At 43.8% G+C, this 24,151-nt stretch overlaps 1 protein-coding gene across 1 annotated transcript in view; it reads right to left on the reverse strand.

Moving 5' to 3' along the window:
* The window catches only part of LOC111980899 (F-BAR and double SH3 domains protein 2), a 43,686-nt gene that overhangs the window by 12,251 nt on the left and 7,284 nt on the right, over positions 1–24,151 (reverse strand). Inside the window, exons 3-5 of the mRNA XM_024011949.2 lie at positions 19,452–19,497; positions 9,292–9,368; positions 8,807–8,951 (exon numbers count right to left, since the gene is read on the reverse strand). Of these exons, the coding sequence (XP_023867717.1) occupies positions 8,807–8,951; positions 9,292–9,368; positions 19,452–19,497 (268 nt within the window). The remainder of the gene's footprint in view (positions 1–8,806; positions 8,952–9,291; positions 9,369–19,451; positions 19,498–24,151) is intronic.

Genomic DNA, 24,151 nt, shown 5'->3' on the forward strand with positions numbered 1-24,151 from the left:
ATTCCATTTAGACAGACGGATCAGAGAGGAACCAGAGGGCAAAGCGAGAGGTTTCACTTTTGCCAAGATAAGTCAAAAATAAGCACCAAAGCGAAGTCTATTGGCTTAGTTTGGACCTAAGCTTGTCGCCTGCATTCCCGCCTTTGGGACAACAACTCCCATTGTTAGGGCGTAAACGGGAGCATCTCGTCATTATATACAGATCTTTGGATACACTTTTACGCCTGCTACATTAGGTTAGATACACAGACTGCATAGACCGCATGAGAGAGTAATGTACACAACAACGACAAGAGAGACAGAGACAGTTCGTGAAAGTATGCCTTATCAACTTTGAAGAACTAGTAAAATGATTGTCAGACAGCTCTGCAGCATAATATGCAGTTTGGCAAAATATGAAGATAGTACAGTATGGGGAGCACATAGCGTTGTATGGCCTGGCTGCCTGCTACTGCCTGAGCATAGATGATTACTTTAAGGAATGAAAAATAATAAAGCCATCAAATAAAAACTAAGTAGCTGAAATATTGCATAGTAATTTCCTATTTTTCTATTGATGTCTACCCAATGTGGACCTGACAGAGACAATGAAATATTATCAATGTTCACTATTTTTGGCTTTGGAATTTCCAATAAAAGCTCTAAAATCAATTTAACTTCATTATCTCATAATGCATTTTATGTTTTAAAAAAAAGTCGCAACCAAAAACCGTGATAATTTGACCTAGAAAAGACCTAGAAAAGCACTAATAGCTCAGCACTACTGGAGAAACAACCAGAGGACATACAGTCAGCTGGTCAATACACATAGTCAGCTGGCACAGTATGGCTCATGTGGTGAAACATGTCAAATATCCTGACTCATTGCTAATACAGTTACCCGAGCCATGGCTCACTTCCTTCCCTCAGACAGTACAGGACTATCAGGGCCATGACTGGCCAATAGCTTCTACCCCCAGATCACGAATAGCCACTAGGCAGCTACCTGCTCCCCCCACCCTGCAATTACATCTGCGTACCTGTACATGTGACTAATAAACTCAATCTAATAACATACCTGGACAAGCATGCTTGTTCCACTGGTAGCCATGCTAAGATGTTTGTACTAAGAATAAATATGATATTCCTATTAGGTCAGTCAGGGTGAACAAGAGGGTGCTAGTTGATGGTAGCCAGCGGAATGTGGATAGAGATAAATAGAGAGCAAGTGTTGGCCAAAGCCTGACATCCAGTGATCATATGGACAGGGTGGCCATGTGGCCAACTCTTAGCTGATATTGAAGCAAAGCGTCCAGGCTTGGGCATGTTCAGTAGGGCGAAAACGTTTCAAAATGGACTAAAACAGGGAGTTAAGGTTTTGCTACAGTGTGCCAAACTGAACATGACCCAGTATATGAAAAGAGCGTACCAAGAAAAACGTTGTTTGCTGAAGTGCGAAGGCCCACCTGAACTATGACCCAGTATATATTAATACAGTGTCTTGCAAAAGTATTCAGACCCCCTTGGATGTCTTCACTTTTGTTACAAAGTGGGATTAAAATGGATTTACTTGTCTTTTTTTGTTGTCAATTTACACACAATACTCTTATGTCAGTGGAAGAATTATTATTTATTTAAGATAAATTCATAACTATAATAATCGTTGCATAAGTATTCCACCCCTTTGTTTAGGCAAGCCTACATTTGTTTAGAAGACAAATTTGGCATAACAAGTTACATGGACTCACTTTTTTTATGACTAACACATCCTCTGTCCCCCATACATATAACATCTGTAAGGTCCCTCCAGTCAAGTATTGAATTTCAAGCATAGATTCAACTACAAACATCAGGGAGCTTTTCGAAAGCCTCAAAGGGCAGTGATTGGTAAATTGATAACAAAATCAGACATTGAATTTCTCTTTAAGCATAATAATTATGTTGTGGAGTATGTATTAAACCACAAAGACACAGGGATCTTACCACGAGGCCATTGGGGATTTTAAAACAGCTACAGAGTTCAATGGCTGTGATGGGAGAAAACGGAGGATGGATCAACAACATTGTAGTCGACTCCACTCTTAAATTGCCGTCTAGTCATGATCCCCAATATGTTGACAGAGCTTGAAGAATGGTTAAAAGAATAATGGGCAAATATTGCACAATGCAGGTGTGCAAAGCTCTTATACACTTACCCAAGAAGACACGGCTGTAGTCAATGCCAAAAAGTCAACATGTATTGACCCAGGGAGCTGAATACTTATGCAACGACTATGTTTTAGAGTTATTACATTGTTATTATTTTTCCTTCCACTTTGGCATTAGAATATTTTGTGTAGATTGTAGACAAAAAAGTACAATTCAATTAATTTTAATCCCACTTTGTAACACAATAAATCCAAGGGGTCTGAATACTTTTGCACAGCACTGTATATAACAGTGCATTCGGAAAGTATTCATACCCCTTGACTTTGGGGCGGCAGGTAGCCTAGTGGTTAGAGTGTTGGGCCAGTAACCGAAAGGTTGGTAGATCGAATCCCTGAGCTGACAAGGTAAAAATCTGTCGTTCTGCCCCTGAACAGTTAACCCATTGTTCCTAGGCCGTCATTGTAAATAAGAATTTGTTCTTAACTGACTTGCCTAGTTAAATAAAATATGTCCACATTTTGTTAGATTCATCAAGGATCTCTGTACTTTGCTCCGTTCATCTTCCCCTCAATCCTGACTGGTCTCCCAGTCCCTGCTGCTGAAAAACATCCCCCATCGCAATGCTGACACCACGCTTCACCGTAGGGATGGTGTCAGGTTTCCTCCAGACATGACGCTTGGCATTCAGGACAAAGAGTTCAATCTTGTTTTCATCAGACCAGAGAATCTTGTTTCTCATGGTCAGAGTCCTTTAGGTGCCTTATCAAATCAACTCAAAATGTATTGGTCACATACACGTGTTTAGCAGATGTTATTGCGGGTGTAGCGAAATTTTTGTGATTCTAGCTCAGACAGTGCAGTAATATCAGTTTCACAACATAACAACAAAAATACACATAAATCTAAGTAGGGTTGCAAAGGGTCAGAAACTTCCCGGGAAATTTCCTGGAAGTCCTGGAATTTTGGGAATTTTGCTTAAATTTATCAAAAAAAGTTAGCTTATAACAGTGAACCTTTTTTGTGGGATACACAAGGCAATTTTAGGTCTTGTGGCATATTTTGGTTAAACTATCCCCAATTCAATAGAATTGCAACCCTCTGCATGCACAGTGCATTCTTCCATCACATGTGCAGCGCACTCTTCCATCACATGTACAGCTGATTGTCAAGATCTTGCACACGAATGAGATGCTATTGAGCCCAAACTAAACACTTTGAGCCGAGGACTACTTGCTTTCTGGTAAGTTTTGATTACAATACTGAGTGGGGTGAATATAAACTCAGCAAAAAAAGAAACGTCCCTTTTTCAAGACCCTGTCTTTCAAAGATAATTCGTAAAAATCCATATAACTTCACAGATCTTCATTGTAAAGGGTTTAAACACTGTTTCCCATGCTTGTTCAATGAACCATGAACAATTAATGAACATGCACCTGTGGAACGGTCGTTAAGACACTAACAGCTTACAGATGGTAGACAATTAAGGTCACAGTTATGAAAACTTAGGACACTAAAGAGGCCTTTCTACTGACTCTGAAAAACACCAAAAGAAAGATGCCCAGGGTCCCTGCTCATCGGCGTGAACGTGCCTTAGGCATAGTACAAGGAGGCATGAGGACTGCAGATGTGGCCATGGCAATAAATTGCAATGTCCGTACTGTGAGACGCCTAAGACAGTGAAACAGGGAGACAGGACGGACAGCTGATCGTCCTCGCAGTGGCAGACCACGTGTAACAACACCTGCAAAGGATCGGTACATCTGAACATCACACCTGCGGGACAGGTACAGGATGGCAACAACAACTGCCAGAGTTACACCAGGAACGCACAATCCCTCCATCAGTGCTCAGACTGTCCGCAATAGGCTGAGAGAGGCTGGTTTGAGGGCTTGTAGGCCTGTTGTAATGCAGGTCCTCACCAGACATCACCGGCAACAACGTCGTCTATGGGCACCGTCGCTGGACCAGACAGGACTGGCAAAAAGTGCTCTTCACTGACGAGTCGCGGTTTTGTCTCACCAGGGGTGATGGTCGGATTCGCGTTTATCATCGATGGAATGAGTGCTACAACTGAGGCCTGTACTCTGGAGCGGGATCGATTTGGAGGTGGAGGGTCCGTTATGGTCTTGGGCGGTGTGTCTACAGCATCATCGGACTGAGCTTGTTGTCATTGCAGGCAATCTCAATGCTGTGCGTTACAAGGAAGACATCCTCCTCCCTCATGTGGTACCCTTCCTGCAGGCTCATCCTGACATGACCCTCCAGCATGACAGTGCCACCAGCCACACTGCTCGTTCTCTGCGTGATTTCCTGCAAGACAGGAATGTCGGTGTTCTGCCATGGCCAGCGAAGAGCCCACATCTCAATCCCATTGAGCACATCGGGGACCTGTTGGATCGGAGGGTGAGGCCTGGGGCCAATCCCCCAGAAATGTCCGGGAACTTGCAGGTGCCTTGGTGGAAGAGTGGGGTAACATCTCACAGCAAGAACTGGCAAATCTGTTGCAGTCCATGAGGAGGAGATGCACTGCAGTACTTAATGCAGCTGGTGGCCACACCAGATACTGACTGTTACTTTTGATTTTGACCCCCCCTTTGTTCAGGGACACATTATTCCATTTCTGTTAGTCACATGTCTGTGGAACCTGTTCAGTTAATGTCTCAGTTGTTGAATCTCATGTTCATACAAATATTTACACATGTTAAGTTTGCTGAAAATAAATGCAGTTGACAGTGAGAGGGCGTTTCTTTTTATATGAGTTTATTTTATATGGCACACATGGTTGTGTTAACTAGTAAATAGTAGCCTACAACAAAGTGTGTTTAAATCATTTTTAACTTGTTAACATTTTCTGCTAGTTAGTTTTTGCTACCATGTCGGTTTTAGCTTGCTTGAGCCTGCTGATTGAGGAGTGTTAATTCACCTGTTTCCATACATGTTTCATCTTAAAACATTTATCTTACAAAGGGGTTGCTTAATCTAACTGTTTAACTATTTATCTGTACATGGAATTGTATGTTTCTTTTTACTCATTTTTTTCTAATCTGAAAATGGAGACATTTCACTGCAGTTAATGTAGAAAAGCTGTGTAAATTCGCAAATACTGTGCCAAGTCATATGTGAAAAATGCAACAAAGATGCAAAATCATCTGGCCAAGTGCCTAAAGTTCCCTCAGCGCTCACAACAAGCAACTTCTGACAAAAGCCCCTTTTACTTCTATTCGAGGTGATAATACTGAATCAAACATCGATAGCAACAGCTCATGGTCCTCCTGGAATCAGAAGTTTTTTTTTTACTCAATGGAGGAACGTAGTCAGAGAAATGCTGATGAATGTCTTGCTCGAGCTGTGTATGCAACTGGTTCTCCTCTGATGCTCACAGGCAATGTGTATTGGAAGAGATTTCTGAGTATTGTTCGCCCAGCATACACCCCTCCAACCAGACATGCTTTATCTACTCATTTGCTGGATACAGAGTTCAGAGTTCAAGTGAAGGTCAAGCAAATCATAGAGAAAGCAGACTGTATTGCAATCATCTCTGATGGGTGGTCAAATGTTTGTGGACAAGGAATAATTAACTACATCATCTCCACCCCTCAACCAGTATTCTACAAGAGCACAGACACAAGGGACAACAGACACACCGGTCTCTACATTGCATATGAGCTGAAGGCAGTCAATGACCTTGGACCACAGAAGGTATTTGCACTGGTGACAGACAATGCTGCGAACATGAAGGCTGCTTGGTCTAAAGTGGAGGAGTCCTACCCTCACATCACACCCATTGGCTGTGCTGCTCATGCATTGAATATGCTCCTCAAGGACATCATGGCACTGAAAACAATGGATACACTCTACAAGAGAGCCAAGGAAATTGTTAGTTATGTGAAGGGTCATCACGTTATAGCAGCAATCTACCTCACCAAGCAAAGTGAGAAGAATAAGAGCACCACATTGAAGCTGCCCAGCAACAGCCGTTGGGGTGGTGTTGTCATCATGTTTGACAGTCTCCTGGGAGGGAAGGAGTCTCTCCAGGAAATGGCCATATCACAGTCTGCCGATATGGACAGCCCCATCAAGAGGATCCTCCTGGATGATGTATTTTGAGAGAAAGTGGTAAGCAGCCTGAAACTCCCGAAACCTATAGCAGTAGCCATTGCATGGATTGAGAGAGACAATGCCATCCTGTCTGCTTGCAGATGTCAGAGAAGAAATCCGTACTGCCCTGCCCACTTCACTGTTGCTCCAAGCAGAGGAAACTGCAGTTCTGAAATACATCAAAAAGCATGAAGACTTCTGCCTGAAGCCCAAACATGCCGCAACTTACATGTTGGACCCCAAGTATGCTGGCAAGTGCATCCTGTCTGGTGCAGAGATCAACAAGGCCTATGGTGTCATCACAACTGTGTCTCTCCACTATGGCCTGGATGTGGGCAAGGTTCTGGGCAGTCTGGTGAACTGGTCCTTGTTTGGGAACACACACCAAAGCACGCAACAGGCTGACCAAAACAAGGGTTGAAAAATTGGTGGTCATTCAGACAAAGTCTTTTTGAGCCCGACAACGAGCCATCCTTAACAAGGTTGGAAAGTGACAGTGAAGATGAGGCCTCAGAGTCTGATGTTCAAGAGGTGGACATTGAGAAGGTCCAGGGAGAAGACATGGAATCCTGAGAGGTCGACAACCAAAGCTTTAGTTTCTAGACTATCATTTTACAGATGTATGATATAAACGTTTTTGGGAGATGCGATGGATCCTTGGGGATCATTCAATATTCCCTTTCTTTTGTTGTTCAGTGAAATCATCCCATGTGAAGAGTCAACTCATTTAATAAAAGTTAAAATCGTAAATAAATTGTTATTTCTTTTCTATTGGAAGGATTTAATCATTTGCAATTATGTCTACTTATGATAAGGTAAAAGGTTTATGTTTCTGTCTCCATATGATATGGTAAATATATCCAATGCATTGAAATGGTATTAATATTAATTCCCATATATTCCCACGGAAAGTTTCCACCTCTGAATATTCCCCAAAATGTGCATTCCTAAATCTAAGTAAGGAATGAATTAAGAATATATATACATATATGTCAGAGCGGCATTGGACTAAGATACGGTGGCATAGTATAGAGTACAGTATATACATATGAGATGAGTAATGCAAGATACGGAGATATTATTAAAGTGGCTAGTGTTTAATTCCTTAAAGTGGCCAGTGATTCCTAATCTATGTCTACAGGTAGCAGCCTCTGATGTACTAGTGATGGCTGTTTAGCAGTCTGATGGCCTTGAGATAGAAGCTGTTTTTCAGTCTCTCAGTCCCAGCTTTGATGCACCTGTACTGACCTCACCTTCTGGATGATAGCGGGGTGAATAGGCAGTGGCTCGGGTGGTTGATGTCCTTGATGATCTTTTTGGCCTTCGTGTCCAGGAGGGCGAGAAGTTTGCCCCCGGTAAAGCGTTGGGCAGATCGCACCACCCTCTGGAGATCTTTGCGGTTGTGGGCGGCGCAGTTGCCGTACCAGGCGGTGATACAGCCCGACAGGATGCTCTCAATTGTGCATCTGTAAAAGTTTGTGAGGGTTTTAGGAGTTAAGCCAAATTTCTTTAGCCTCCTGAGGCCTTTCGGCAAACTCCAAGCAGGCTGTCATGTGCCTTTTACTGAAGAGTGGCTTCCGTCTGGCCACTCTACCATAAAGGCCTGATCGGTGGAGTGCTGCAGAGATGGTTGTCCTTCTGGAAGTGTCTCCCATCTCCACAGAGGAACTCTGGAGCTCTGTCAGAGTGACTGTGGGTTCTTGGTCACCTCCCTGACCAAGGCCATTCTCCCCTGATTGCTCAGTTTGGCCAGGCAGTCATCTCTAGGAAGAGTCTTAGTGGTTCGAAACTTCTTCCATTTAAGAATGATGGAGGCCACTACGGACAATTCCTTTGACCTCATGGCTTGGTTTTTGCTGTGACATGCACCGTCAACTTGGGACCTTATATAGACAAGTGTGTGCCTTTTTAAATCATTTTCAATCAAATGATTTTAACACAGATGGACTCCAATCAAGTTGTAGAAACATCTCAAGGATGATCAATGGAAACAGGATGCACAGGAGCTCAATTTTGAATCTCTAGGGAGTTTTTCCTAGCTACCGTGCTTCTACATCTGCATTGCTTGCTGTTTGGGGTTTTAGGCTGGGTTTCTGTATAGCACTTTGTGACATCTGCTGATGTAAAAAGGGCTTTATAAATACATGTGATCATAGCAAAGGGTCTGAATACTTATGTAAATAAGGTATCTGTTTATTTGTAATACATATTCAATAATGTAGAAAACCAGTTTTCGCTTGTCATTATGGGGTTTTGTTTGTAGATTGATGAGGAAAATGTTTGATTTAATCCATTTTAGAATAAGGCTTTAAAAAAAAAAGTAAAAGGGGTTTAATACTTTCCAAAATGCAATGTATACACTGGTTTGTATCCAAAGAACAGCAGACTTCTCCTTAGAAAGCACATATCCTGAACTGGTTCAGTCATTTCAACTCACCAGCTGTATAAATGGAGACATGCGTCAAATAATCTAAACCATGTGAGAGAGCAAGAGGGCGAGCGAGATTGAGGATAGAGACGGGGTGGCGGGAGTCTAAACTATGGAAAGCTCAGCAGTTTTGTGGTGATTTGCCTTCCATACCTTCCTGAGCTGCTGCTCCTTCTGCAGCCTGGCAGTCTTGGCAGGGTCTGACACTTGGTTCCTGTAGTTCTCACAGGCCGTGATCCTGGTTTGGCTCACTTGCACTATGCCCTCCAGGTATGCCTTCCACAACGTGTACATGTTCCTGTGACAACAGACAGACAATAGTCAGTGTGAATACTGGTAATATCCCTGATATTTTTTTATTTTCTTGGTTGTGACGACACAATACAAGAACTGTTGGTTCAACCAGTTAATCTTTTGAACAAGAACCTTTATTTAAAAGGCAATGACAATTCGGACATGAGAGGACCTGGACTAAATACAGTAAAAAATATCAAAGAGTCTAGAAAAAAATGCCAAATAATAATATGTAGCTTTCAATAATACACACTGATACTGGTAGTACTATTACGGAAGAACGAGAGAGACATTTCTGACGCTGCTGAGACAATAATGGTTCACTCATTGGCTAGAGGTCTTACCCGTGGTCTGTTGGCTCCTCTGATAGGCTGTCTGGCCATTCCCTCTTCAGGTACTGATTGGCCAGCTTGTGTAGAGCCTGGAAGGGAGGAAAAGGATCGATGACCTTTAATCTCTGAACTCCAGACCCACTTACTGTGCCCCACTTACTGATCTTACAGTTGAAGTCGGAAGTTTACATCTTAACCAAATACATTTAAACTCAGTTTTCACAATTCCTGACATTTAATCCTAGTAAGAGTTCCCTGTTTTAGGTCAGTTAGGATCACCACTATATTTTAAGAATGTGAAATGTCAGAATAATAGTAGAGAGAATGATTTATTATTTCAGCTTTTATTTCTTTCATCACATTCCCAGTGGGTCAGAAGTTTACATACACTCAATTAGTATTTGGTAGCATTGCCTTTAAATTGTTTGCCTTCAGCATTGCCTTTAAACCATTGTTGTCCTTAAGCCATTTTGCCACAACTTTGGAAGTGTGCTTGGGGTCATTTTCCATTTGGAAGACCCATTTGCGACCAAGCTTTAACTTCCTGACTGATGTCTTGAGATGCTGCTTCAATATATCCACATCATTTTCCTCCCTGCTGATGCCATCTATTTTGTGAAGTGCACCAGTCCCTCCTGCAGTAAAACACCCCCTCAACATGATGCTGCCACCCCCGTGCTTCACGGTTGGGATGGTGTTCTTCGGCTTGCAAGCGTACCCCCTTTTTCCTCAAACATAACAATGGTCATTATGGCCAAACAGTTCAATTTTTGTTTCATCAGACATTTCTCCAAAAAGTACGATCTATGTCCCCATGTGCAGTTGAAAACCGTAGTCTGGCTTTTTTATGGCGGTTTTGGAGCAGTGGCTTCTTCCTTGCTGAGCGGCCTTTCAGGTTATGTCGATAAAGGACTCGTTTTACTGTGGATATAGATCCTTTTGTACCTGTTTCCTCCAGCATATTCACAAGGTCCTTTGCTGTTGTTCTGGAATTGAGTTGCACTTTTCACACCAAAGTACGTTCATCTCTAGGAAACAGAAAGCATCTCCTTCCTGAGCGGTATGACGGCTGCGTGGTCCCATGGTGTTTATACTTGCGTACTATTGTGCGCACTATTGTTTGTACAGATAAACGTGGTACCTTAAGGCATTTGGAAATTGCTGAAATCTGATGTCTTGGCTGATTTCATTTGATTTTCCCATGATGTCAAGCAAAGAGGCACTGAGTTTGAATGTAGGCCTTGAAATATATCCACAGGTACACCTCCAATTAGGCTAATTGACATCATTTGAGTTATCAGAAGATTCTAAAGCCATGACATAATTTTCTGGAATTTTCCAAGCTGTTTAAAGGCACAGTCAACTTAGTGTATGTAAACTTCTGACCCACTGGAATTGTGATACAGTGAATTATAAGTGAAATAATCTGTCTGAAACAATTGTTGGAAAAATGACTTGTGTCATGCACAAAGTAGATGTCCTAACTGACTTGCCCAAACTATAGTTTGTTAACAAGAAATTTGTGGAGTGGTTGAAAAACAAGTTTTAATGACTCCAACCTAAGTATGTAAACTTCCGACTTCAACTGTACTTACTGAAACGCTCGTTTTTCGCTTTCCATTACAAAACCTTTTGCTATGGTATGTCCTAATGAACAAGACACTAAACCGTAATCTGTGTGTAGAGCCCTACGGGCCCTGGTCAAAGTAGTGCAGCACAATATAGGGAAGAGGTTGCCCTTTCAGAAGCAGCCATGGACTCATTCACCTGTACTATGTAGAGCTTGCTGGTTTTCTGTTCTACCTGATAATTAATTGCACACACACACACACACCTCTTGTCCCAGTTTGAAATCAGTCCCTGATTAGAGATGAACAATGAAAGAATGCAGTGCAACTGGCTTCGAGGTCCAGAGTTGAGTTAAACCAGAGCAGCACAGCCAGAAATACCACGGACCGGCAGTAAGGTTGAGCTTTAAGGAACTGAAATAGCGTTGCAGAGTAAACAAAGAACATTCATGTTTACATTTATTTATTTTTGGACTTTAGCATGCGATAGTGATGGGGGGGGACCCCGCTACAGTTGACAATATATTGTATAGTTTTGACAATATCGCAATATTATTTTCACACTAGTTGGCTGTACCTGCACCAAAACTCCAGTATTTTTCCTTCATAGCTTGTTCTTCATCTTTTTAAATAGGGAGCCAATTTGTTTCTAGCACTTTTATTTCCACGACTGATCAAAACTCATTTTTTCTCATCGCTCGCTCTTGTCCCTCTGCAACAGACATATGGTCAGCAATTTGTTTGGAACATCAAATCACAGTATCGAATCGCGAGAGAGAATCGCAATACATATCGTAGGTGGTGTAACAGTGTTGCTTCGGTCTCTCTCCTCGCCCCTACCTGGGCTCGAACCAGGGACCCTCTGCACACAACAATTGACACCCTCGAAGCATCGTTACCTATCGCACCACAAAAGCCACAGCCCTTGCAGAGCAAGGGAAACAACTACTTCAAGGTCTCAGAGCAAGTGATGTCACCGATTGAAACGCTATTAGCTCGCAGCGCGCTAACTAGCTAGCCATTTCACACCGGTTACATCGGCACCTAAGTATCATGATAATATCGTATCGTAAGGTCTCTCAGAAATTCCCAGCCCTAGTATGCGAGGGAGCATTTGTTCGCAAAAACGTGCACACGCACGCATGCAGGGCTATACAGAGCACATTCTCAGCTGAACAGAAAGACAGGTGATCTAAATTGGGACTTAAAGTTCATGCAGGGCGGTCAGATCCATCTAGCCAACTCCTATGGTCATTGCCATACCAGAACTATTTGAGTTGGCTATACAGCGCCAACAGATGGGACCAGGCTAAAGTCAATCCACAAGGGACACACTTTAGGCCCAGTCTCTAAACCTTTTGGTCCCCCTGGGTTCTGGTGTCAAAGCCCCAAACGGCAGAATCCACCACCACAAACCCAGCCATTGTGGGAGTCACAGAGAGTGCAGCCAGCAGGGTGTGAGGGAAGAGGGGAAGGCAGGATGGGGTAAGAACAAGGGACAGAGTGTCATTTCAACACTTACTGTGATTTGAATATCAAATCGGGTCATGGCAGCATGCAGGTGTTAAGAGATGAAAAAGAGAGGGTTAGTGAAGAAGAGCCAGAAGGAGGAGGGGTAGGCTAGAGGAAAATAAGAGTTTCAGAGTCCACTGTGACCCACTTTGATTTAACAGTCTAACTCTAGTCTCTAATTTGGCGCCAAAAAACAGAGGATGCCATTTAACCTGCACAGGCCCAATAAAGCCATCTGCTGCTTTTACCAAGGTCCTGTTCATTAGGGCAAACGTTTTGAAACATTTTGCAATGGAAAGTTAATTAGTATTCTGTTTGTCTCTTTTCTTCCATTTGATGCCTAATGCACACGACCTAATAGTTCAGAGACCAAAGCAGAAAGCCGAGTGAGAGGAATACTGTTGTATTATCACAACTGTCTGTCATTGAAACATATTGGGAAAGTCATATTGATTGCATGTACCGCCAATCCTCATCGCTGAACAACTATACAGTGTGTGCTCTTGGTGTAAGGCGAAGGTGCCCTTAGACGCTGATTTTGAGTCCGTTTTTCATTTTCCCAACTAATGGTCAAAGGGACAATCCGCCGTTCAAACAATAAAGTGGTCACACCCTACCACTGATTTGGTAAACAGCTGATGGGGCCACTCAAATTCATGGGCAGAGCTATGGATGCAAGGACTGACTATCTGTGAGATCAAATGTAGAGTTTTAACCATGTTATGAGCCTATATATATATATATTTGTTTTTACAATTACAATGTTTACAAACATTGGAGTAAACACAAGCGCATGAGGCATTTCAAAGTTGGTGTATCGGACCACAAATGCCCCCTGGCGACGAGGGTTCGAGACCCATCTTGGCCACCCTCTGACTATGCCCTCATCTCTACATTTCCTGCTGTACTGTGAAATATATCATATTAATCCTTCAAAATGTTTTACAAAATAATCAAATGGGTATTAATATAAAAGTAAAAACAATTACGTAGCAATCACAGAGTGCCACTTTAAGGTTAGGATTGGGTGAGGGGAAGCTGATCCTAGGGGAAACTTCTCACCACCAGAGATTTTTATACATCTAACCCAAGATATACCACAGCCTGTCATTTCCAATGGGAGCAAATTAATCATAGCGCAGGCAAGCAGATCCAAGCACGTGCTAGCGGGATGCTATTGGCGCGTTCTAGCATGTATTGGCATATTTCTGTTACGGAACGCCTACTCTGATGTGTGCGTATGCAATAACTAAATTCGCCCTCGCGCGCCTAAACAACTACATTTTTTGAATACTTTGACAAAGGGTAAAGTCTACAAAACTTAGTGCACTCGGTTCTTAACAGATTTTAGTTTTAGGAAAAAACTGAATTGAGATGAAATGTTTTGGTAATGACAGAAATCCATCTCGCTCCATCTTCTCCCACTGGGCTTCCTTTCATCACCATATTTGGTGGCGAGTGGAAATGCCAACCGGATGCCCCTGAGCAAGGCAGTTAACCCACTGTTCCCCATGCGCCGAAGACGTGGATGTCGATGAAGGCAGCCCTCCACACCTCTGATTCAGAGGGGTTGGGTTAAATGCGGAAGACACATTTCAATTGAATGCATTCAGTTGTACAACTGACTAGGTATCCCCCTTTCCCTGTATACATCCGGTTAAACATCTGCCTCATTGCTCTTTAGAGTGTGTGCTCTTTAGGGAAATCAAAATGGCTACAATCAAATTACCTATTATGAAAAAAAAGAAGCCACAAATGCGTTCTAGGTAGACAGGGGGTGTTCGTCAGCTGCCATACCCCATTTGTGTCAAAGTACGATGAGTTGTGCATTCTTTTATGGGTCTTTGGGCACCAATGTTGTACTGGACTGTCAGTTGACTAACTGTAGCAGTCTGTTGCTCTGCACAATTCACATCAGCCTCCTTTGTCCTCTTTCATCAATGAACCGTTTTTGACCACCGGCCTGCTGTTGGCTGGATGTCCTTTGGGTGGTGGACCATTCTTGATACACATGGGAAACTGTTGAGGGTGAAAGACCCAGCAGTGTTGCAGTTCTTGACGCTAGTCTTGGGCGGTATACCGTATACCGGGGTATAAGGGAAATAGCCACGGGATGGTTTTTCAATACCGCCAAAACTATTTATTTTAAGTTTTTGAATACTTGTAGTTACTTTTTAAAGTAAATACCTGCAGTCAACTTGTGCAATACATTACGATATAAAGAAGATTGTGTTCATTTCCCACATCTTTTTTCATGATGAAGGTTACTGGTAGCCCCCATTCGCATGATGTTTTCTCACTCACTGTTGTGCAGCATGCTCCAGGTGATCTAATTACTTATAACTATTATGTTAACTGTCTAAAATGTACTAAATGTTCTGCAGTTCTGCATTTTGTTTGCTAATTTAGTAGCTAGTTAGATATCTAGCTAAGTGGTTAGCTGCTTCCAAAACCAAGCTTCACTTGTTAGCAGAGAATTCCCTCCTGGATCAAGAGCCTTGCTCTCTAATATTTGTTTTTGTGCGTTGTGAGTAGCATTTTTGAGTTACTTGTAAAACTTTGTGCTGGGATGTCTGTCCTGCAAATTGTTTTGGTCAAAGATTGTAAAATGCTCGCAATGCGTTCATTAGCATTTCGTTAACATTCTCTATGGGATATTACATGTACTTGTTAGCACTGCAAACCTTCAGATTACAGAGGCTATGTGGTGTATGAAAATAGCGTCCCTTCTGTTCAGTGCAGGTATTACCGAATATCCCGGTATGGCTCAAGGTCGGCATGAAGGTATGACAATCTGGATACCGCCCAAGCATACTTGACACACTCAAACCGGTGCGCCTGGCACCTACTACCATACCCTGTTCAAAGGCACTAAAATATTTTGTCTGAATGGCACATGTTCTCAATCCATGTCTCAATTGTATCAAGGCTTAAACATCCTTCTTTAACCTGTCTCCTCCCCTTCATCTACACTAGATTTAATTAGTGACATCAATAAGGGATCATAGCTTTCACCTGGATTCACCTGGTCAGTCTGTCATGGAAAGAGCAGGTGCTCCTAATGTTTTGTACACTCAGTGTATATTACTGAGTGGGGGACATGTCAAATCAAAACCACACTTTATTCGTCACATTATTCGTAAACAACACGGTGTGGACTACTTACGGGCCCTTGCAGAAAGAAAAGAGAAATAATAGGAACGTAAAAGACGTAATATTTAAAGTAATAGATACAATGAGTAATGACAACTTTGCTATACTTACATTTTTATTTTATTTAGGTAGATATGTACATTTAACTAGGAATAAAGTGACAGATAGTAAACAGTAGTAACACCGTATGTGATGAGTAAAAAAAAGTTCTTGCAAAAAAGGGTCAATCCAGATAGTTAACCAAATAGCTACCCAGACTATTTAACAAACTATTTAGCAGTCTTATTGCTTGTGGGGTAGAAGCTGTTCAGGGTCTTGTTGGTTCCAGGCTTGGTGCATTGGTACTGCATGGTGCATTGTTGTGCCCTCTTCACGACTGTGTTGGTGTGTTTGGACCATGATAGAGCCTTAGCTCTCGACCTGCTCTACTACAGGCCCGTCAATATGAAGGGGAGCGTGCTCTGTCCTCAGTTTCCTGTAGTTCACGATCAGCTCCTTTGTCTTGCTGACGTTAAGGGAAAGGTTGTTGTCCTGGCACCACACTGCCAGGTCTCTGACCTCCTCCCTTTAGGCGGTCTCATCATCGGTGATCAGGCCTACCACCATTGCGTCATCGGCAAACTTAATGACGGTGTTGGAGTCGTGCAAAGCCACGCAGTCGTGGGTGAACAGGGAGTGCAGAAGGGGACTAAGCACGCACCCCTGAGGGGTCCCCGTGCTGAGGGTCAGCGTGGCGGATGTGTTGTTGCCTCCACCCACCACCTGGGGGCATCCCGTCAGGAAGTCCAGGATCCAGTTGCAGAGGGAGATGTTCAGTACCAGGGTCCTTAGATTAGTGATGAGTTTGGAGGGCACTATTATGTTGAACACTGAGCTGTAGTCAATGAACAGCATTCTCACATAGATGTTCCTTTTGTCCAAGCTGGAAAAGGCAGTGTTGAATGCAATAGAGATTGCATCATCTGTGGATCTGTTGGGGCGGTATGCAAAATGGACTGGGTCCAGGGTGTCTGGGATGATGGTGTTGATGTGAGCCATTCAAAGCATTTCATGGCTACAGATGTGAGTGCTACGGGGCGACAGTCATTTCGACAGGCTACCTTGGTGTTCTTGGGCACAGGGACTATGGTGGTCTTCTTGAAACATGTAGGTATTAGACTGTTGGGAGTGTGTGCGTCTGTGGCTGCGCTGCACTTTACAAAGCGGTTTCATAACTGTAATGCTATCTGACAGTTTCTTTGAACTCACCGTGTGCGACCTGAAGCAGGGTCATATTCATTAAGCAACAAAGGGAAGAAAACATTAGCGCACATTGTTGCGAAACATTTTGCAATGAAAATTTTGTTTAGAAAACTTTAAGTAGGTCCCTCCCAGTTCTGTTGTGTTTGCTATCATTTGGTTCCTAGTAAGTACACACACACAGTGACAGGATACCAACAGCAGGGCTGCGTGATGACCTTTAACCTCTACTGGGATGCCACCACATTGCTATGATGTCCTGAGTGTCTTGGTAAGAGAGGGAGACATATACAGAGAGACAGAGCGAAGACAGCTAATCTCTGCAAGAGTAGCCTATTCTTTCAATAAGTTTTGTTGGTATAGTCTGGCTAAGTCAATTCTAGTTAAGTGCTGCCCTTCTACATAGTAGCCTGTTTAATCATTGATTTGAACTACTGAATGCTAAGTACTTGTGCCTGCGAAGTGTTGGGAACATTGACTGGTTTCAGATCAATTTATGATAGCTTTCTGATAATTGGCAGATGAGTGTTAGAGGGGGTATTTTTCTTCACCTCTGCTAGGCAATCATCAATTAGTTATAGTACCTCAGTTGCCCCTATTTATTCAGCGGTGGCGTTGTCATGCGGCGGCGTTGTCACCCAAAACAAAGACGTTCTGCAGAGTTATTCGAGGAAGGAAAGAGCCAAAGGCTTCACGGCACTCTCTCACTTCAGTGTCTTACCTAGTTATTTTTAGATTCTCATTTTTCTCTTTTGGAACTTTGTCAAGTATGTATGTGATTTCTATCCCTGTTCGCTCCTCTCAGTATGTTTTACAGACGCTCCCCACCCAGTGGATGCAACCCTTCTAATCTAGTGTACCCTGTGAGCACAACCCATAATTTCCAGACGATGGCTCACCATTCATCGTACTGGGCAATGTCAACCTCCTGGCGCCTGACTTAGACTCATTTCTTTCCACCTCTATTTCCTCTCCTTGCCTTTTTGAACTCACCCTGACCTCCCAGTCGCCTCCCACTCATAATGCAGGGAATATGCTTGACCTCATCTTTACTAGGGGCTGCTCGCTGACTGATCTCACGGCAACCCCCATCCAGGTCTCTGATCCCTACTCTGTTTTTGTTTTTCTCTCCCCCAACCTCGACTCGCCCCTACCCAGATGGTCATCTGTCGTCGCAAACTTCGCTCTCTCTCTCCTCCTACCACCCCTCTTCTATCCCATAATCTCTTCCTTCCGCTAAATCGTTCTCCCACCTGTCTCCTGACTCTGCCTCTTCGACCCTCCCTTTTCGCCTCTGACTCCCACTGTCCCCTTTCCTCCCAGGCAGCTCAACCCCCCCCCCCCCTCCTGCTCTGTGGCTGAGTGACTCACTGAGTCGTGAAAGAACAGGGCAGCAGGCAGCTAGCATCCCTAGCATCCCTCCTCTCTACCTTCTCTTCTGTATTCACTTCTAAAGGCTCTTCCTATCACTAAATTCCAAGCCTCTGCCTCCAATCCCCATAAACTCTTTTACACCTTTTCCCTCATTAATTCTCCACCACTTCCCCCCCTCTGCAGACGGCTTTGTCAACTACTTTGAAAAAAAGGTTGACAACGTCCGCTCCTATAATAACACATCTCTTAATGTGTGTGCATCTATAGCAGCTCACGGGATTGGCTTTAGGGCAGATAGAGACAGGCGGCACAACACAGCTACTAGCACAACAACGCTATTCATGAATAAATAATGTGGTGATGGGAATTGTTCAGTATCCTTCTTCAGCAGGCTCACAGCAGGCTTCTTGTGTGGCACCCTGAATCTTTATCCGACTAGATAGTGTTGGTTGGAGAGTGGGTGTGAGTAAGTGTCTTGGAGGCACTCTGTCTTGGAGGTGACTCTTGATATATAGAAGACTGTGGTACATATGAATGGCATGTGAGCAGGGTATGAATAAAATCCTCAAAATACACCCCTTCCCCCCCCCACACAAAAGTGGCTGGGTAGTGCCTGGTTGGGGTTACTCCCAAGTCAGGACCCTCTTTTAAATCACAGTAAGGACATTCCACACGGGGATGCAACGCCAGAATAGACCAAAGCAGGAGCATAGGGGGATTTTGAAACAGTACATTTATATTCACAGGAAGCTGTGGCCAAAACAACTCCACAACGAGGAAGTGGGCCACATGAAAATGCCACAACTGAGACAGAAGACTTTAGAGCTGACACACATCGCATCGAATGAGGATCTAGTGGTCGTCTGATTTAGGGACCACCTGCTGTAGCGTATGACTACCAAAACTTTCACGCGATTCTACATGTAAAGTAGGTGCGCACTCGGGTTCGCAAATTACGTTCAGGAGGTACTAAGTACGCTCGGCCAGCAAATGTGTCTGAGCCCTTAGAGTGGTCCTCTCAGATAGAGGAGTAATCCATCAGACCACAACTGAGCCCTGATCCTCCCAACGACAACTATACCCAAACCTCGTATGGTGGCGCAGTTGGTGTCTTTGTGTGTCATTATTGGGAGATTCTTTTTTTGGCGACACAAATGAGAAGACGACAGCAATGCCACAATATAATGTCATCCATATGCAGAAATGAACACGCATCCAGAGTGATAGAGAGAGCGAACTAAGGATGGATAGAGAGAGCAAACTAAGGATGGATAGAGATAGCAAACTAAGGATGGAGAGAGAGAGAGAGAGAGAGAGAACACTCACCTGGGCATAGTCCCTCTCTACAGCGGCTTTCTTCTGACTGAATGTCCTACAAGGAACAAAGGTAGAACAGAATGATATACACCATATAATAATTAACTGGGAAAAGAGACTGAATGGACACTACAAGACTATATAAGTTAAGCAAAGCATGGTACATTTAGATTCAAAAGCCAATGACATGCTAGGCATCATAACTACATGAACAAGAGTACGGGGACATCTACTCGTTGAACATCTCATTTAAAAATCATGAGCATTAATATGGAGTTGGTTCCCCTTTGCTGCTATAACAGCCCACACTCTTCTGGGAAGGCTTTCCACTAGATGTTGGAACATTGCTGCGGGGACTTGCTTCCATTCAGCCACAAGAGCATTAGTGAGGTTGAGCACTGATGTTGGGCGATTAGGTCTGGCTCTCAGTCGGTTTTCCAATTAATCCCAAAGGTGTTAGATGGCGTAGAGGTCAGGGCTCTGTGCAGGCCAGTCAAGTTCTTCCACACTGAACTTGACAACCATTTCTGTACGGACCTCGCTTTGTGCACAGGGGCAGTGTCATGCTGAAACAGGAAAGGGCCTTCCCCAAACTGTTGCCACAAAGTGGGCTTCCGAGTGGCGCAGCGGTCGAAGGCACTGCATCTCAGTGCTAGAGGTGTCATTACAGACACTCTGGTTCGAATCCAGGCTGTATCACAACCGGCCATGATTGGGAGTCCCATAGGGCGGCGCACAATTGGTCCAGCGTCGTCCGGGTTTGGCCGGTGTAGGCTGTCATTGTAAATAAGAATTTGTTCTTTGTAACTGACTTCTTTGTAACTGACTTGCCTAGTTAAATAAAAAATAAAGCACAGAATTGTCTAGAATGTTATTGGCTGCTCTAGCGTTAATGGAACAAAGTGGCCTAACCATGAAAAACAGCCATCCACCAAACTTTATGGTTGGCACTATGCATTGGGGCAGGTAGCGTACTCCTGGCATCCGCCAAACCCAGATTCGTCTGTCGGACTGCCAGATGGTGAAGCTGCCAGAAAATGCGTTTCCACTGCTTCAGAGTCCAAAGGAGTCCAATGGCGGCAAGCTTGACACCACTCCATTACACATCGTGATCTTAGGCTTGTGTGCGGCTGCTTGGCCATGGAAAACCATTTCATGAAGCTCCTGACGAACAGTTCTTGTGCTGATGTTGCATCAAGAGGCAGTTTGGAACTCGGTAATAAGTGTTGCAAACGAGTACAGATGATTTTTACACGCTTCAGCCCTTGGTGGTCCCGTTCTGTGAGCTTGAGTGGCCTACCACTTCGCGGCTGAGCTGTTGTTGCTCCTAGGTGTTTCCACTTCACAATAACAGCACTTACAGTTGACAGGGGCATCTCTACCAGGACAGTAATTTTACGAACTGACTTGTTGGAAAGGTGGCATCCTATGACGGTGCCAAGTCGAAGGAGATTGCATGGCTGTGTGCTCAATTTTATACACCTGTCAGCAGTGGGTGGCTGAAATAGCCAAATCCACTAATTTGAAGGGGTGTCCACATACTTTTGTATATACAGTGGGGCAAAAAAGTATTTAGTCCACCAATTGTGCAAGTTCTCCCACTTAAAAAGATGAGAGAGGCCTGTAATTTTCATCATAGGTACACTTCAACTATGACAGACAAAATGAGAAGAAAAAAAATCCAGAAAATCACATTGTAGGATTTTTTATGAATTTATTTGCAAATTATGGTGGAAAATAAGTATTTCGGTCAATAACAAAAGTTTATCTCAATACTTTGTTATATACCCTTTGTTGGCAATGACAGAGGTCAAACGTTTTCTGTAAGTCTTCACAAGGTTTTCACACACTGTTGCTGGTATTTTGGCCCATTCCTCCATGCAGATCTCCTCTAGAGCAGTGATGTTTTGGGGCTGTTTGCTGGGCAACACGGACTTTCAACTCCCTCCAAAGATTTTCTATGGGGTTGAGATTCTGGAGACTGGCTAGGCCACTCCAGGACCTTGAAATGCTTTTACGAAGCCACTCCTCGTTGCCCCGGCGGCTGTGTTTGGGATCATTGTCATGCTGAAAGACCCAGCCACGTTTCATCTTCAATGCCCTTGCCGATGGAAGAGGTTTTCACTCAAAATCTCACGATACCATGGCCCCATTCATCCTTTCCTTTACACGGATCAGTCGTCCTGGTCCCTTTGCAGAAAAACAGCCCCAAAGCATGATGTTTCCACCCCCTGCTTCACAGTAGGTATGGTGTTCTTTGGATGCAAACTCAGCATTCTTTGTCTCCAAACACGACGAGGTGAGTTTTTACCAAAAAGTTATATTTTGGTTTATCTGACCATATGACATTCTCCCATCTTCTTCTGGATCATCCAAATGCTGCTCTAGCAAAACTTCAGACGGCCTGAACATGTACTGGCTTAACAGGGGGACACGTTCTGCACTGCAGGATTTGAGTCCCTGGCGGCGTAGTGTGTTACTGATGGTAAGGCTTTGTTACTTTGGTCCCAGCTCTCTGCAGGTCATTCACTAGGTCCCCCCGTGTGGTTCTGGGATTTTTGCTCACCGTTCTTGTGTGATCATTTTGACCTCACGGGGTGAGATCTTGCGTGGAGCCCCAGATCGAGGGAGATTATCAGTGGGTCTTGTATGTCTTCCATTTCCTAATAATTGCTCCCACAGTTGATTTCTTCAAACCAAGCTGCTTACCTATTGCAGATTCAGTCTTCCCAGCCTGGTGCAGGTCTACAATTGTTTTCTGGTGTCCTTTGACAGCTCTTTGGTCTTGGCCATAGTGGAGTTTGGAGTGTGATTGTTTGAGGTTGTGGACAGGTGTCTTTTATACTGATAACAAGTTCAAACAGGTGCCATTAATACAGGTAACGAGTGGAGGACAGAGGAGCCTCTTAAAGAAGAAGTTACAGGTCTGTGAGAGCCAGAAATCTTGCTTGTTTGTAGGTGACCAAATACTTATTTTCCACCATAATTTGCAAATAAATTCATAAAAAATCCTACAATGGGATTTTCTGGATTTTTTTTCTCATTTTGTCTGTCATAGTTGAAGTGTACCTATGATGAAAATTACAGGCCTCTCTCATCTTTTTAAGTGGGAGAACTTGCACAATTGGTGGCTGACTAAATACCTTTTTGCCCCACTGTATAGTGTATCAATCCGATATCTAATGAATGTGATGGCTTGTTAAATAAATTATAAATTGTTACAAATCGTTTGATTGATCAAAATAGTAGAGTGGTGCATATAACTATGCAGTGTAGATGTGCTGTAATATTTATACTCCATTCTATTTCACTGCTTATCGAGGTCATATTCATTAGGGCATGCAACGGAAAACACTTATAACAGAAAACAAAGATTCAAATGCATTATTGGTTAAAATAGTCCCTCCCTGTTTCAGTCTGTTTTCTTCCGTTTGATGTCTAATGAATAATCCCCAGGGTCCCAGTTGTGTTATTTGGAGTCTTTACAGTTCCAGGAGTGAGCAGAGTATGGCACAGCTTGTTCTCTCTCACATGTAAACAGTTGGAGAACCACAACTGTGGCCTATGTCCTTCCCTCCACTCTCACAACAAAAATAATCCTAATTCTTTCTGTAACTGTACTTATTTGTCCTCCCGTTCCCGGGCCACTAGTCCCTCCTTTCTCCCGGTCTCTCTCCCTATTCCAGGCTCTGTTCTATGCAACTGAATCCAGGACTTCCTGACAGGCAAACCCCAGGTGGTGAGGGTAGACAACAACACCTCTGCCACATTGACCTGCAACACGGGGGGCCCCCAGGGGTGTGTGCTCAGCCCCCTCTTGTACACCCACAACTGTGTGGCCATGCACGACTCCAACACCATCATTAAGTTTGCCAACAACATGACAGTGGTGGGCCTGATCGCCGACGGGAGCCTACAGGGAGGTGGTTAGAGCCCTGGTAGAGTGGTGCCAGGAAAAGCCTCTCCCTCAACGTCAACAAAATCAAGGTGATCATGGACTTCAGGAAACAGCAGATGCAGTGGACGGGGCTGCAGTGGAGAGGGTCAAAAGCATCAAGTTCCTCAGCGTGCACACCACAGAGGACCTAAAATGGTCCAATCACACCACCACCGTTACAGCGTCTCTTCAACCTCAGGTGACTGAAGAAATTCTGCATGGGCCCTCGGGTCATCAAGAAGTTCTATAGCTGCCCAACTGAGAGCCTCTTGACCAGCTGGATCACCGCCTGCTACAGCAACAGTACTTCCCTCATCTGGAAGGCTCTACAAAAGGTGGTGCATCAGTGGGAGCTTCCTGCAAGCTCCCTACCCTCCAGCCTCCTTGATTAGAGGACGAGAGCCTCTGAGGTCTAGGGCCACAGTCAGACACCGCGGCTCTTGAGTCTTCTTTTCTAGCACACGTTCACTGGGCATTTTATAGTAATTAAAGTGTGTGTTAATATTTGTCTGAGTGCTCTAGTATACAGCAAGGCCAAACTGACAACAGATCCAGCTTCCTCTATGATGATGTACATGTCCTCTTGGCCTGTTTTCCTTTCCCTCTGCATGGGTCATGTTCATTGGAGAACACCGATTTAAAATTCTGTGCAATGGAAAACAAAAATGTATTTCTTATTGGAGTCCAGGTAGTCCCTCCCTGTTTCAGTCTGTTTGGTACCTATTGAACACATCCCTGCCTCCCTATACTATATCACTGCTTGTCCCTATCA

The sequence above is a fragment of the Salvelinus sp. IW2-2015 genome, linkage group LG20 (assembly GCF_002910315.2).
Source record: "Salvelinus sp. IW2-2015 linkage group LG20, ASM291031v2, whole genome shotgun sequence".
In the NCBI taxonomy this organism is placed as follows: Eukaryota; Metazoa; Chordata; class Actinopteri; order Salmoniformes; family Salmonidae; genus Salvelinus; species Salvelinus sp. IW2-2015.